At 39.8% G+C, this 15,994-nt stretch overlaps 1 protein-coding gene across 2 annotated transcripts in view; it reads right to left on the bottom strand.

Moving 5' to 3' along the window:
- Cdk13 (cyclin dependent kinase 13) overlaps positions 1 to 15,152 on the bottom strand; it is a 99,143-nt gene extending 83,991 nt beyond the window's left edge. For both annotated transcript variants that reach the window (XM_046437912.2, XM_046437913.2), the window contains exon 1: positions 12,968 to 15,152. In XM_046437912.2, coding sequence (XP_046293868.1) covers positions 12,968 to 14,181 — 1,214 coding nt within the window. In that variant the 5' untranslated portion in view covers positions 14,182 to 15,152. The remainder of the gene's footprint in view (positions 1 to 12,967) is intronic.
- Between the last annotated feature and the right edge of the window lie 842 nt (positions 15,153 to 15,994).

Raw genomic sequence — 15,994 nt, 5'->3', positions numbered from 1 at the left:
GAAAAGACACATGGCTGACTTTCTGCAGATTAGCTCAAACAAACAAGTTCTGGTCCACTGAGCATAAACTGTTTCATGTTTCAATGAACCATGCCTTGAGATGTATTTCTGAAAGTGAGAAAAAGGAAAGTTGGTAAGAAGAGTAACAGGGGATGGGAGCAGTGGTGCACACCCTATAATCCCAGTGGCTCCACAGGCTGAGGCAGGATCTCAAGTTCAAAGCCAATCCAGCAACTTAGTGAGGGCCAAAGCGATTCAGTGAGAACCTATCTCTAATGAAAATACAAAAAAGGTATGTGGCTCAGTGATTAAGTACCCCTGAAATCAATCCCCAATACCAAAAAAAACGTAATAGTAGCAGGGGACTCTACTTGGAGGACTCCACACTCCACACTTGATTTGTACAAAGACACATACTTGGTCCCTCTCTAGTCACTGAGAGTTTATTCATGGTCTAGCACTAAACCTTAATATTAACAGGCTTAAAAAAACCTTTGGCACTGGACATTTTCTTATCTTAATAAAGTTAACATCACTTGCTGAGTACCTACTGAAACCTACAATACTAGGTGTTTAAGAGATACTAAGATTACAAAAGAAGCTCATAGTATTTACAATCAAGTTGCTGAAGCAAAAACAAGACTAGAAATTCTCATCAAACTATGCAAAGCCAGACACTGAACAAGTTGAAGTAGCGAAAGGAAAAAATGTTGATTCAGGTTTCCATATCCAGCAAAAGCATCTTTCAAAATACATACATACTTTCAGACATACAAAACAGCAGACTTGCATAATAAGAAGCTCATTCCTCTGGCCAGAGGAAAAGGACACTATATGTAAACTTGAATCTACACAAAGGAACAAAAAGCATCTGAAAAGGTAAATAAGTAAATAGTGACTCCACATTTTTAAATTTCATACTTATATAACATGAATGTCAACAATATTTAGAAATAAAACACAACAAAAGTTGTACAAGAGTCAGGCCCAGTGGCACGTGCCTATAATCTTGGCAACTGGGAAGGGTGAGGCCTTCCCAATTTAGCAAGACTGTCTGAAAATAAAAATAAAAAGGTTGGGGATGTGACTCAGTGGTTAAGCGTCCTTAGGTTCAATCCCTGGTAACAACAACAAAAAAGAATTGTACAAGAGAGGAAAAAAATGAAAGTGTGCTACTGTGATGTCACATTATACATGAATGTAGACAGATAAATGAAAGATGAACATTGTAAAACCAAGGAGAAAATTTTTGTGACTATGGATTGAGCAAATTCTTTTTTTTAAAACACAAAAAGTATAAGTCATAAAAGGAAAAAAATACTGTTGGCCTTCAAAAAAATTTTAAACTTTTGCTCTTCAAAAGTATTGTTAAGAAAATTGAGCAAACTGTGAGAAAACATTTGCAAAATACCTGTGATGGGCACGGTGTCACACACCTAGATTCTAGCTATTCAGGAGGCTGAGGCATGAGGATTGAAAATTTGATCCTGCCTCAAAATAAAAATAAGAAGGGGTAGATATGCAGCTTAATGGTAGAGCACTCCAGGATTAAATTCCCAGTGCTTTAAAAAAAAAAAAAAAAATCTGTATCTAGAATACATACAGAATTCTTACAATAGCCCAACTTAAAAAAAAAATTAAGACAGTAAAAGATATGAAGGGAAAGCAAATGTACAGAAAGATGATCAACATTATTAGAGAACTGAATACAAAACCACAATGGGATAACTTTACACATCCACTAGAATGGCTAATCAAAGACTGACAAAAAAATGGAACTCTTGATGAGGATGTGAAACATCTGCAAAGCTCATACACAGCTGACCCAGAATACAAAATTGACAGCCATTTTGGAAAATTTTGCAGTTCAGAAAGTCAAATAATCAAAATACAACACAGCAATCCCACTCCTAACTTCCTCAAGGCAGCCTGGATTAATGATTTAAGTTCTAAAACTGCAAAAGTAGAAGAAGAAAAAAGAGGGGAAAAGCTCCCCAACACTGATGTGAGCAAAGATTTTTTGGCTACAATCCCAAAAGCACAGTTAATGATGGCAAAAATAAACAAATGGGACTACATCAAACTAAAAAGCTTCTGCACATCAAAGGAAGAAATTAACAGAGTGAAGAAACAATCCACTACTTGAGAGAAAATATTTGTATACCATACCTGAGAGAAGTCAACATCCAAAATATATAAGAAACTCCAAACAATTCAATAGGGGGGGGAAAAATCCCAATTTAAAAATGTACAAAGGACCTAAATAAACATTTCTCAAAAGAAGGCATACAAATGGCCAGGAAGTAAGTACATGGAAAAAATGCTCACCATTACTAATCATCATGGAAATGCAAATTGAAAAACCACAAAGGAAAAAAAAAAAGAAAAACCACAAAGAAATATCACTTCACATCTAGCAGAATAGTTACTATTAAAAAGAGGAAAGGTGAGGATGTGGAGAAAAGGGAACCCTTTTGCATTGTTGGTACAAATATAAATTAATATAGCTGTTATAGAACATTATGGAGGTTCCTCAAAACAATAAAAATAAAATTACCACACAATCAGCAATTCCACTTCTGGATATAAATCCAAAGGAACTTAACTAAGTCCGCTAGAGAAGTATCTGTACTCCCATGTTCACTGCAGTTTTACTCACAATAGGCAATAATTCACAATAACTCACGTAGGTGGCCATTCTCAAATGAATGAGTAAAGAAAATGTGGTATGGGCTGGGATTGTGGCTCAGTGGTAGAGCACTCGCCTAGCACGTGTGAGGCCCTGGGTTCAATCCTCAGCACCACGTAAAAATAGATAAATAAAACAAAGATATTGTGTCCAGCTACAACTAAAAAATAAATATTTAAATTAAAAAAAGAAAATGTGGTATGTACACACTATGGAATACTATTCAGCCTTAAAAAAAAAAAAAAAAAAAAGGAAATCCTATCATTTACAACAAGGATGAACCTAAGGACATTCTGCAAGCCAGGCACAAAAAGACCCTATTGCATGATTTCACTGTTATACAGAATCTTAAAAAGTTGATTTTGACTTTATAGACTTTCTACAGAAGCAGAGACTAGACTGTTGTTTAAAGAGGCTGGAGGAGGAGGATAAATAGGGAAAGGGGACAGGCTGATCAAAGTTTCAGCTAAACAGAGAAATAAGATTTAGTGAGCTATTATTGCACAGAATGGTGATTATTATAATAATGCACTTTGTATTTCAAAATTGCTAAGTATACATACAAAATGTTTTCACCAGAAAAAATTAAAGATGTGATTGATTTTTTAATTACCCTAATGCAATCATTCCATAATAGAAACATATATCAAAACTTCACATTGTACCCCCAAAACACATACAATTAATATTTTGATTCAAAATAAAATTTGGCCAGGCATGGTGGCACATGCCTGTAATCTTAGCAATTCAGAAGGCCAAGGCAGGAATATATTAAGTTCGAGGCCAGCCTCAGCAAATTAATGAGCTGTTAAGCAACTTCATTAAGACCCTACCTCAAAATAAAAATAAAAGAACTGGGGATGTAATTCATTGATAAAACATCCCTGGGTTCAATCTCCAGTACCAATAAATAAATAAGTTTTTTTTCCGTCAGTAATTTTTAGAAGGGCTGGGGTTATGGCTCAGCGGTACGTATGAGGCGGTAGGTTCGATCCTCAGCACCATATAAAAATAAATAAATAAAATAAATGTATTGTATCCAACTACAAATTAAAAAATGATTTTTAGAAAAAGAATACAATGAAAGTGGTATTTTAAGACCAGTCTAAATGCTGAAAATGGGAGGGTTCTACAGAAAGTCCAAAATCAAACAATAAATCCCTAAACTATGGAGTTTCCAAATTAAGTAGAAGTGGACTAAAGCCAGGCTTGGTGGCACACACCTGTAATCCCACTGGCTCTGGAAGCTCAGACAGGAGGATCACAAGTTCAAAGCCAGCCTCAGCAACTCAGCAAGGCCCTAAGCAACTTAGCATGACCCAGTTTCAAATTAAAATATAAAAAAGGGCTGGCCTTGGTACCAAAAAAAAAAAAAAAAAAAAAGTACTAAAGACCACTGTAAAAGGAATTACGGAATAAATAATTCATTAAAACTTGGCAAGGAGAAAGGTAAGTATTACTAAAGTTTTAACATTGGCTACCTGGGAGAAACTACTGTTTTACTTTAATACAGGTGCTGACACACAAATCAAAAACTTAAAAATAAAACATTACATAATAAGTTAAAAGGAAAAAAACTCATGCAATGTTCTTGCAATGCAACAAAATAGTATCTAATAAGCAAAGGCCTCTTTTAAGAAAAATGAATCAAGAAAATAAGAGTATCCAACACATGAAAATACATTCAGCTTTTTTAGATATCAGAGAAGTACAAATAAAAACAATATGAAGGGTTTGACAAGTCCAACTGTTGGTGAAACTGAAGAACTGGCACTAATGAGAAATGTAAATTGGTAAAAACGCAGGGCAATTTGACAAGTCTATCAAAATTTCTAACATGCGTACTATCATTGACTCAGTGATTTTACTCCTAAGAAATCTAATCTAGAAGACAGTTGGAAAAATTTACAAAAAATTTACTGTTAATACATAACACATAGCAAAACTAATAAATATACTAAAAGTTCATCATAGTGGATTTGGCCAAATTATGCTACACTCTTACAACAGAATGCTAGAAGCCAATGAAAAGAATAGACTAAGTAGTACTTTGGACAAAGCAGCCCTGTAGCATGTTCTTTTTTAAAAAATATTTTTATTTGTTTTAATTAGTTATACATGACAGTAGAATGCATTTATGCACTTTGATATATCATACGTGGATGGGATATAACTTCTCATTTTTCTAAGGGTACATGTTGCAGAATCATATTGGTCATGTAGTCACATATACATAAAGTAATAATGTCTGTTTTAATCTACTATCTTTCCTATCCCCACACATCCCCTCCCTTCCCCTCTCACCACTTCCCTTTACCTAATCTAAGGTGAGGCTATTCTTCCATAGTCCCCCACATCCCTGCCGTATTGTAAATTAGCATCCACATATTAGAGAAAACACTTGGCCTTCGGTTTTGTAGAACTGGCTTATTTGGCTTAGCATGATATTCTCCAACTCCAACCATTTACAAATGCCATAATTTCACTGTTCTTTAAAGCTGAGTAATATTCCATTGGGTATATACATATTACATTTTATTTATCCATTCATCTATTGAGGGACAACTAGGTTGGTTCCATAGGCATTCATCAAGAATACAGGCAACAATAAATGTTGGCAAGGATGTGGTGAAAAAGGTATACTCATACATTGCTGGTGGGGCTGCAAATTGGTGCAACCACTATGGAAAGCAGTATGGAGATTCCTCAGAAAACTGGGAATGGAACCACCATTTGACGCAGCTATCCCACTCCTTGGTTTATACCCAAAGGACTTAAAATCAGCATACTATCATGATGCAGCCACATCAATATTTATAGCATGTTCTTATTTATGTAAGTCTAGATGAACGTTCAAGATGTAAAGTGTGATCATCTCAGGTGGCTGGATTTAGAGGCCCTTTTTCTTACACTTTTCTATGCTAACTGAAAATTTCTACCATGAGCCTGTATTGTCTTCGTAAACAGGTGAAAAATAAGAGTAGCAGCAAAAAAAAAGGAAAGATTCCAAAAAGAGATGAAATAGTTAATCTTAAATACATTGTGTTTAGGGCTGGGGATGTGGCTCAAGCAGTAGCGCGCTCGCCTGGCATGCGTGCGGCCCGGGTTCGATCCTCAGCACCACATACAAATAAAGATGTTGTGTCCCCCGAAAAACTAAAATATAAATAAAATTTTAAAAAAAAATACATTGTGCTTAGAGTGCCAAAATATCCCAGCAAAAGTGCTCTATGCAATGGCAAATGCACAAACAATAGAGAGGCAGATAACCCATTTACTACTTTCAGTTCCTCTTACTACCCTTTTCATTTCCATTTTATGCAAATTCCAGTTTTTATTTACAGTTTATTCTCTAGTACACACCCATTTCATCTTCCAAATATGTTAAGAAAAGTAAATTATCCCATAACTTAGACATGTAGAAATTTAAGAAACAATGTCACTGCAAATGAGTAATGTGATTAAAGCTTGATACTTTTGCTTCTAACACCTACTTCAAAGCCTTTAAATCTCTACATATAAAAAAAAAAAACCAAGACCAAAAGTAACAACTACCACCACCATCAAAAAGAAAAAAGAATATCCACAAAAAAGTACAGAATAAGGGATTAGATTAGAATAATCTTAAATATAAATAGAAAGCAACAGTCATTTTCAACTGATTTTTCAGAACCAGTTACACTTTTCCAGAGTTGGAAAATAAAAAATTTTTGATGTAATCTGAATGTCCACCTTAAAGATTAATTCAAATTCACCAAGAAAAACAGGTCATTTATCTTGATCAGTATAACAGAATGCAAATATAAAGAGTAGATCTGAACACATATTCATAATAAAGTAACTACTAGCTCCCTTATTCCCGTGAAGTAGAAAAGGAAGGTTCTTAAATCCCTTACTTATAAATTAGAACAATTATTTCCCCAATCCTAGAGTATATATGAACCAAATAAGCAAGCACGTTTAGAGATAAAACTGGCATTTGTGTTGATTATTTTGCATTACTCTATGGAGCAAAAATGTGTTTAAAACTACTTAAACTACTACTAATAAATGTGCTTTGGAATTTGTCTTCTAGAAGCTTATAATCTTGCAGGAAAAACACAATTGAAGCTGTCAAACTAATTAAAATATTAACTAGAATTTTTAAAAGTTCTATAACAAAGATAAAGCAAAATTCCATGGGAACACAGGGAAAAAATTACAACTTTTTCAAGATGAATGAAGAAAGTCTTCAAAATGGGATCTGAAATGCGTTTTTGAATGCCAAGTGGGGCAAAGAAGATGAAAAGAGTTTGAAGTTATCTCTTACCATTTCAAGCTAAAAGATCAGTAAATATAAAAATACAAAGAAGTAAAAGTACGTAATAAGAGTTCTGATGAGGTGGCCAGAACTTGAAAGTCATTAACTGACAATGCATTATGAAATTCAGACTTAATTCTACATAATGGAAGGGACATTATCTAATCATGTTTTTAAACTCTCCTAATAAAGATCAAACTAGGAAGAACAGAATGATAGTGCTAATAGGAGGTTCACTGATTTAAAATGATGGTCTGCACTAAGGTGCTAGAAATGGAAAAGCAGGAATAAATATTAGTGTTTAGAGAAAAGAAATATGAGGAGGACCGACTAGATGTAAAAGTGAGGTCTAGGGGCTGGGTTGTAGTTCAGTTCCTCTTACTACCCTTTTCATTTCATTTTATGCAAATTCCAGTTTTTATTTACATTTTATTCTCATCAAAATAAAAAAAGTAGCATTTTCTCCCTTTTCTGATAATTTACTTTTCTTAACATATTTGGAAGATGAAATGGGTGTGTACAGTACTTGCCTAGCATGTGTGAGGCACTAGGTTTGATCCTCAGCACCACATAAAAATAAAGAGTACTGTGTTCATCTACAATTAAAAATATATATACTAAAAAAAATAAAAAATAAAAAGCTAGGTCTATAAGACTCTTGAGAGAAGGAGCAACATATAAGGACATCTTCTGAGAGACTTTAAACAGCTCAATCCAATTTCCAACTCCTGAGAATTTATGCACTTATTCTAGTATCCTATATTTTTGATACTTTTTTTATCAAGTACATATCAAGTCAGTAAATTTTATGAGAAATAGGAGTTCTTTTAAAATTTGAAAATATCTTCATTTTACATAATTTTGAACAATAGTTTTCAGGATAAAACATTCATAACAGAGGTACTTCCATAGAATAGGCTAAAAAGTAACATAGTTCCACTTATTATATCTAGGATGTACCTATATTCTTAAGATTCTCAGTGTCTTGATATTATTCCATAATAAAGCTTTCTGCTGCTTCTTGGTGATATGGAATTTCCAAAGATAAAAAGAACCAATTATACATAAAAGTTAATCATACTGACTTAAGATCGACACATCCCACAGCAAAACAATCTTCAATAACTAATTATAATATCTTAAATATTTTAGGCCAATCTTTGTAAAGACAAAGTAGAAAAGTAGAATATCCAAAAGCTTTAAATCCTCTCAGTGTTCATAAAAATTACAAATTGGGGCTGGAGGTATAGTTCTAGGTAGAGAGGTGGCCACAAGCAAGAGGTTCCATTTTAGTACCTCAAAAACAAACAAAAAAAACCTATGAATTAATAAAGATAAGTGACACGTGGAAAAATAAGAATTCATACCCCATTTGAATCAAATGTATATGTCAAGATCACTGTAATGTTTTGAGCAACCAATAAAAAAAAAAATAAAAAAGATAAGCCGAATGAATGTTTAGAGAAAAAAAGCATTTTTTAAAAAAATTCTCAAAACACTGAAAAATGGTCAAAGAATAGAAATTAACATGTAAACACCCAATGGGTTGAATATTAGCAAAACAGGTCATTTAGTAAGATAGCCAGCTTCCTGAATGCCAGCTGAGGCTCAATACAACACAATATGAAGACATGTACTTTTTTTGGTTGTGATAGTAGGGAGTAACTCAGGAGTGAACTCAGGAGCATTCAACAACTGTGCCAAATCCCCAGCCCTATTTTGTATTTTATTTAGAGACAGAATCTCACTGAGTTTTGTAGTACCTCACTTTTGCTGAGGCTGGCTTTGAATTCATCATCCTCCTGTCTCGGTCTCCTGAGCTGCTAGGATTACAGGTGTGCACCACGGTGCCCAGCAAAGACCATGTACTTTTTAATAGGCTCAGGATTTGAATCTAAGCTGACCTTAGGACAAATTAACTTTTTAGAGATTCTATTTCCCACTCCATCAATGAGAATGCTTCCGACTATCACAAGGATTTGTAGGCAAATGTAATGGTAGGTATTTATAAATACTTGGCAAACAGTAAAACACTATACTAAGTACCATTTTCTCCCTTTCCTGAACAGCCCTTCTTTTCAATACACTTCGCATTTATTGTAAGGCCAATCAGAAAGATTATGTGACTACACACCTCAATCAAGCATAAAAAAAATTTAAATAAGTTACAGAGGGGGAAATAAAGCTAAGGAAGAACTGATGAAAAGAAATGCACCCATATGACTCTAGTGTATGATATGTCAAGATCATTGTACTGTCATGTGTAACTAATTAAAACAAATTTTAAAAAAAGGGAAAAAAAAATCCAGACTGGAAAAGAAGTAAAACCGTCTCTATTTGCAGGTAACATGATCTTATATACAGAAAATCCTAAGGAATTCCCAAATAAAATATTAGAGATAATAACTGAATTCAACAAGATAACAACATCAAAAGTCCATACACAGAAATCAGTTGTATTTTTGCACACTAACACTGAAAAAATAAAATTATAAAAAACAAAACAACAAAAAAAAGAAATGCACATGCTGAGGACTGAAAATTCAAAAAAAAGGGCAAAAAACAGGTTGTTAAGTAGAATGGAGAAAAATAATATTCTAGGATGTAACATCAAAAAATATCTTTTTACCATAGTTTCAATACTAATTTAGATGAGTATGCATTTCCTTAAAAATATCTGCACTGACAATTCGTTAATATGTAAAGTCTACATGGACCGAAGAAAAGATCACAATGCTTTTTCTTACAGCATAACACTCAGTCTATAATAAACACTTAAGTGAAGTACATAATCACACCCAGCAACTAAGGAGGCTGAGGCAGGAGGTCTGTAAGTTCAAAGCCAGCCTCAGCAATTTAGTGAGGCCCTAAGCAACTTAGTGAGACACTGTCTTAAAAATTAAAAAGGGCTGGCAGGGAGTATAGCTCAGTGGTAAAAGCACTAGGGTCCAATTGCTAGTCTCCCCAAAAAGTACATAATCCAGATCCACAATAAGTTTGCATATTCAATAAAACACCACCACCCATTCACTTGCCTATTCAACAATTATTTATTAAGCACCTATATGTGCCAAATACAAAACTGAGCACTAAGAATTCAATAGTAGGCAGGACAGGACAGTTTTCATGGAGCTTATAAGGGAGCAGTTTGTTCATTAACAAACATGGAACACCTACCATTATTATTAAATTTTAGAAGTAAATAGAAAACTTTTTTGCATTACTCTGGACAAGTGAGTTCAATTATTTGTTCCTAAACAATAATAATTACATGTGTTAGGTTTAAAAAAATCTTTCAGTTTTTCAATCAGCTATTTTAACTGTTAATTCTGGGTACCACATTTGAAATAGGACATTTAACCAACACATAATGTATTGTAAAAAAAAAAATCTGAACCACACCTTTAGAAAAGTTTTATGGCTCAGTTTTAAAAAACTAGTTTGCGCTGTACCATTCCAAAGTTACATGGACATGGATTTCTATTTCATATGAATAATTCTAACAATTCAAGCTATTCAATAATAATTCAACCATCTTAGATTTCCATAGGGCTGTTTACAAAAAACGTTTTTCGCTTGCTCCTTAAAAAGCCAAAAACAAAAAACATTTCCCCATTACAGTTTAGTACACTCAGTCTTCAAAAGTCTTGCTAAAGAACTAGCCAAACCAGTGCCAGAACTCAAGTCCAAAATCTAATAGAACAGGCTGACTCAAAGGAATGTATTTCCTACCTCTAAATGTACTCAAGTACACACCAAATGGTCAACTGTCAGGAATGTTGGCCAAGATATTCAAAAGCTTATTCCAAACCCAATTCTTTAGAAATATTGATGGTCAATACACTCACCATGAAATGATTCAGTAATGAATATTCCTTTAAAATGTAAGCTCCATGAGGACAATGACTTTGTCTTTCTCCCCTTCTATATTCCAGTCACTAAAACAGTACTGAGCACATGTGTTCAGGTATTTGCAAAATATAGATAAACCTAATCATATACACCATTACTATATAAAATACATACAGTATTAGACAAAATAAGGCCTTAGTAACGCATCTAGCAACTAAAAATTTTAAAAATACAAAATCATTCTTTTGCACAGTCCAGCCCATCTAGGAGGCTGAGAAAGGGGGATTAAAGTTTGAGGCCTGCCTGGGCAACTTAGCAAAACCGTTTCAAAATAAAATTTTAAAAAGGGTTGGGAATACAGGTTAGTAGTAGTGTACACTGCATCCATTTCCCAATCCTGTGAAAATAAATAATACAAAAAATGAAAAAATGTTTAGTCTATTCCTAAAATGACGTCGCATAATTAAAATCACTAACTGAAATACTGAAACTTACTCTATTCAGTTAACAAAACAAATCCAACTGTGAAAATGCAAACCATTTGCCAAATCTACAATACTATAATAAAAAGTAAAATATAAAGCTTCATATAATGAACAAAAAAGTATAGAAACAATAAAAGATATAATTGCTAAATTTGTAGAAAAAGTTGTCAATGAAGATGTTCTTTTTTTTTCCCCATTGGTAGTTATAGATGCCTTTATTTTATTTGTTTCATTTTTATGTGGTGCTGCCTCGAACATGGTAGGCAAGTGTTCTGCCACTGAGCTACAGCCCCAGCCTTCAATGAAGATATTCTTAAGCTATCAACAGGCCACGTTAAGTATTCGAACACTGTAAGAATAAAGAAATTTTTGTAGATCTTTTGATTTAAAGACAAACTCACGTTCAGATTTCTACTCTCATCACTTCCTTATAAACACTTACGATGCTGACACCTCAAAGAGATCTGCAAATTTTACAGATACACAGATTGTATTGAGTTAGATTCCACATACCTCATACTTGATGTACTTAGTACCCACCTGGGCTTACTGAAAACTAAAAACAATAGGAAAATAACAGCAACCCAAATGTTATTTTTACAATACCTTAAATCATAGGGCCTACAATTTCCAAATAGCTTAAGGAAACTAAGAATCACAAAACCTACAAAATATTCAAAAAGGTTTTAATTCACTTGGCTTAGTGGCCAAGCATATGTCAATACACTTTTTTTTTTTTTTGGAGAATACTATTGCATCACAAGAAGACAGAATAGCTACATAAAAGTTTTACTCCAATTTAAAGATTAAATTATAACCCTTTAAATTTTTCTGAACAAAGATCCTGATACTTAAAAGCCTAGTTAACTTTACAGTAGCAGGTTTATATGGTAGGCAAATGTTCTAATCCATTCACTTGTTTACACTGGGTTACACTACCTAGATGTATAATGTTATTGGCAATTGAGAGTGATCACAAGTCAACAGAGAAACCACAACCTTGTCGTTTTCTACTTCTTAAAATGACGACTTTGAAAGATCACGTAAAAAGCTATACCCACACAATATCACAAAATAAATTATTTTCAGAATTTATTACTATCAACTTCCACTTAAACATCTCACATAGTAAAAGGATAAACTTTATAGAAAAGCTGCTTTTCCCTATCCCTGAATATTACAAAATATTTGCAATCCATTTCTAATTCTGACATCATCACCCGATTGTGATTAGCTTTTGGTCCCTAAACTGCAGTCCACTCCTAATCGCCAACAGTGAAACCTCTTCTTACTGAGCTTTCAAAATTAAAACAATTTAAACGAACTGGGCTGGAGAAGGTAAGAGCTTTTCAGAAATACCTGTTAATATGTTAAAGCAACAAGTCTGAAACTCTGAACTCTTAGAAATCTTCACCGCCAGAACATAAAAGCTCCATTCGCCCGGTTGCCTAGTCCCTCTCACCTCCTAAAAAGTGTCATGTGCGCGCGAATCGCCTACCCCTTATAGATGTCCCACCCCAGGTGGTATTCTCTACTCTAGGCTGTGGACTTGGTGGTTTTAAGGAGTCTCATATCACTTTCCCTGACTCCTGGGATTTCCGCCAGCGAAGCCAAAGAAAAGGACAGGGGGGCGGGACTCACCTGAGCACTGGGCTGTAGGGGCTGCGGGAGCGGCGCCAGCTGCTACTGCTGTAGGGACTGGGGGACACGTCGCCACCCCGCTCGTAGGAGCTGTGGCGGCTGTAGCTGGGGGAACGGCGGCGGCTGTAGGGGCTCGGGGAGCGCGGCAGCCGCCGAGAATAGGGGCTGCTGCCACCTCCTGCCGGGCTGGGGGACTTGCGGCTCCTCATGCTCTGCGAGGCCCTGTGGGACACCGGGCTGTCGTCCCGGCCGCCCAGCGGGCTCAGGGACCGCTGCCGCCGCCTGTAGGCCTTGGGTTCGGTCTTGTCCTCCCGGTAGGCCTTGGGCGGCTCCTTGTAGGCCGAAGGCGGCTCCTTGGACGACTTAGTCCGGCTCCTGTGGGCCTTCAAGTCTCGGTCCTTGCGGCTACTGCTGCTGCTGGACGTGGCCGAGGCGCTTTTCCGGCGGCCACCACTGCTGCTGCTGCTGCCGCTCTTGGCGGCCTCGACACGCTCCTCGCCACTGTGGCTGTGGCGGCTGCGGGACTTGGAGGCCTCGCTGCCGCCGCGCTGCCCATCTCGTCGCCGGTGCTCGCGATGGCGCTCCTTGCTGCGGCCGCTACTGCTGCGGCGTTCCCGGCGGGGCCTGCGCTCCGACCCCTCCCCGCGCCGCTGGGTGCCGGAGGAGGAGGCCGGACTCCCGCCGCTGCCCCCCGTTCCCCCGGCAGCCGTCGCCGCCGTTGCCGCGCTGGCCCCCCCCAGCAGCAGCCCCTGCTCGGACTGGGAGCTCACATCCTCATATTCCACCAGCGGGGTCACACCCCCGCCGCTACTAGCACCGCCACCGCCGTCCTGCTGCGGCTGGGGCAGCGAGAAGACCCGACGCTTCTCCGCCTCCTGCCCGGCGCGGGGCCCGCGGCGCCGCTTCTGCCGCCCTCCTGCGCGCCTCTTGCCTCTCGCCAGCCGCTTGACCTCCAGAGGGGGGCCCGGGCTGAAGCAAGAGGAGGAGGCCGCGGCGGCGGCGGCTGCGGCGGCGGCCGTGCCGGGGGCAGCCAGGAAGAGCAGAGGCGGCGGGGGCGGCGGCGGTTGCAGGAGCTGCGGCTGCAGGAGCGGCAACAGCAGCGGCGGCTGCTGAGGGGACAGGAATCTCCTCCGCTTGCGGCGTTCCTCCAACTTCTTCTCCGCCCAGCTCAGGCCCCCGCCTCCCCCCAGCGCCGTGTCCGAGCTGCTCGGCATCGCCTAGAGCCCGCCGCAGAGCGCGGCGCGGGTGCGGCCTCCTCCCGGGTCAGATCTTGGCCATCGCCCCCTCCGGAAACGGGAACGGCGGCGGAGGGACACTGAGCACCAGGGCCGGCAGGGAAACGCGCCACGATAATCCGGGTCGGGACTCGGGTCCCTAGGTTCCAGGTCACAGTGGGGTACGCAGCGGCCTCCGGGCCTGAGGAAAGCAGGAATCCGAAGGGTAGAGCTTCTCGATCGCTTTCGTCGTCCTATCCTCGGCAGCAAAAACACCAAATGCGCCGGGCGCTGGCCCGCGGGGGAGTCCGGAGTCCTCCAAGTGCCCCCGGGGGTGGGGGAGCGGCCTCCGCCGCGCTCTCGGCTCCGGGAGCGCAACGCGGAAGTACCACCTTCGTCGCCGCTTCACTCCATCGCTCCCTGACGTTAGGAGCGAGTTCAGGGGAGGGGAGTGGGCGAGACAACAACACGCCTCCGCCGCCTGCTCCTCCGCGTCGACGTCGTCCTCTTGTGGTGGCGGCGACACCCCGCGGTCGCCTCAGAAGTGGCCTGGGCCTGACAACAAGTCCAGGCCTAAGGCCTCGCGCACTCTTGCGGCCCGCGGGGACGGGCGCCGGGGCGGGGCGAGGCGGGGGCGACCCGGCTGCGGCTCACGGTTGGGGCGGCAAGTGTGTGGGTCTGGGCGGGGGGTTGTTTCCGGGGAGATGGGGGTGGGGGGCGTTTCTGAGTCTGTGGCTGTGGGTACGGGCCTTGACTTTCTTCTTCCTTCGCCACCACCAACAGAAGCAGCGGAGCTGTCCCTTTCCTTCGCTCCCCCCCACTCCACGAGGAAGCTCTGAGTGTGCAGCTGCCGACCCCGATTCGCTCCTCCCCTTCCCTCTGCGCTCCTCGTCAGGAGGAGGGCTACGGGACTTAGTGGTGGGGCCCTAACCTCCACAACCCCTCCTTCTCGCCTTGCTCTCTCGGCATTTCCCCTCAGCCCAGACGCAATTCCGGGAGCGCGCACGCACGTCACGCTCCGACAAAGCTGAAGGTGAGTGGCGGCGAGGGCAGGGGAGGCGGGAACAAAGTTGCCGCGCACTGGCGTACTCGCTCCCGCCAGGGTCCGCCTTTCCGCACCGGAAGTGGCGTAAAGCAGAAACCTTTGCTTCCGGTAAGGGTGGGACTTTGTGAAGAAGGGTTAAAGAAAGGAGAGGAGTCGTGCTCCTCCCACTGCTGTCGCTTGAGGCTCTCCCAGTGGTGGCACGCCCATCATGCCTGTTGCTTTGAGTCCTGGGCGAATTGCCGGCTTCGGCCCTGATTCTCCGCAGACGCCTCACTGCGTGCCTGTTAAGTGAAAGGTCATGGAGCGAACAAGCATCTCCTGGACTCTGGGAGGAATAATGTGTTTTTAGTAGGAGGATGACCTACTAAATCACCCCGTTTTCAGCCTTCAGCCAAGCCCGGGATGAGAACAACTGCAACCCGCAAAAGAGGACAGAGATGACCTTAGGTTAACTACTCTTACGTACTCCCAAATTTCAGGATCTATCTTAACCTAAAAATACACTTACTAATCACAGCCTCTAAGATCGGTGACATTAAAGTTTACTTAAGAAAAAAACTAAGTCGATCTAGGGGATAAATGGAATGTCAAAAGAGACTACTGAAAAAAAATCCCAGAATTTTCGGAGGGCCTTAAATAAAATATCTTGTAAAAATCAGGGCCATCCTCCTAGTTCTTCACCCACTTTCACCTTAATATTTAAACCTATAGGGCTTCCAAACATAACCATGTAGTGACCTCACATCGCATTTCTTGTTTTAGTAGGAT

Source organism: Marmota monax, unplaced genomic scaffold (assembly GCF_021218885.2).
Source record: "Marmota monax isolate L192 unplaced genomic scaffold, Marmota_monax_Labrador192_F-V1.1 WCK01_AAM20220418_F8-fsc00109, whole genome shotgun sequence".
NCBI classification, from domain to species: domain Eukaryota; kingdom Metazoa; phylum Chordata; class Mammalia; order Rodentia; family Sciuridae; genus Marmota; species Marmota monax.
Note: the sequence above shows the minus strand (reverse complement) of the source record. Positions and strands in the feature narration are given on the sequence as shown.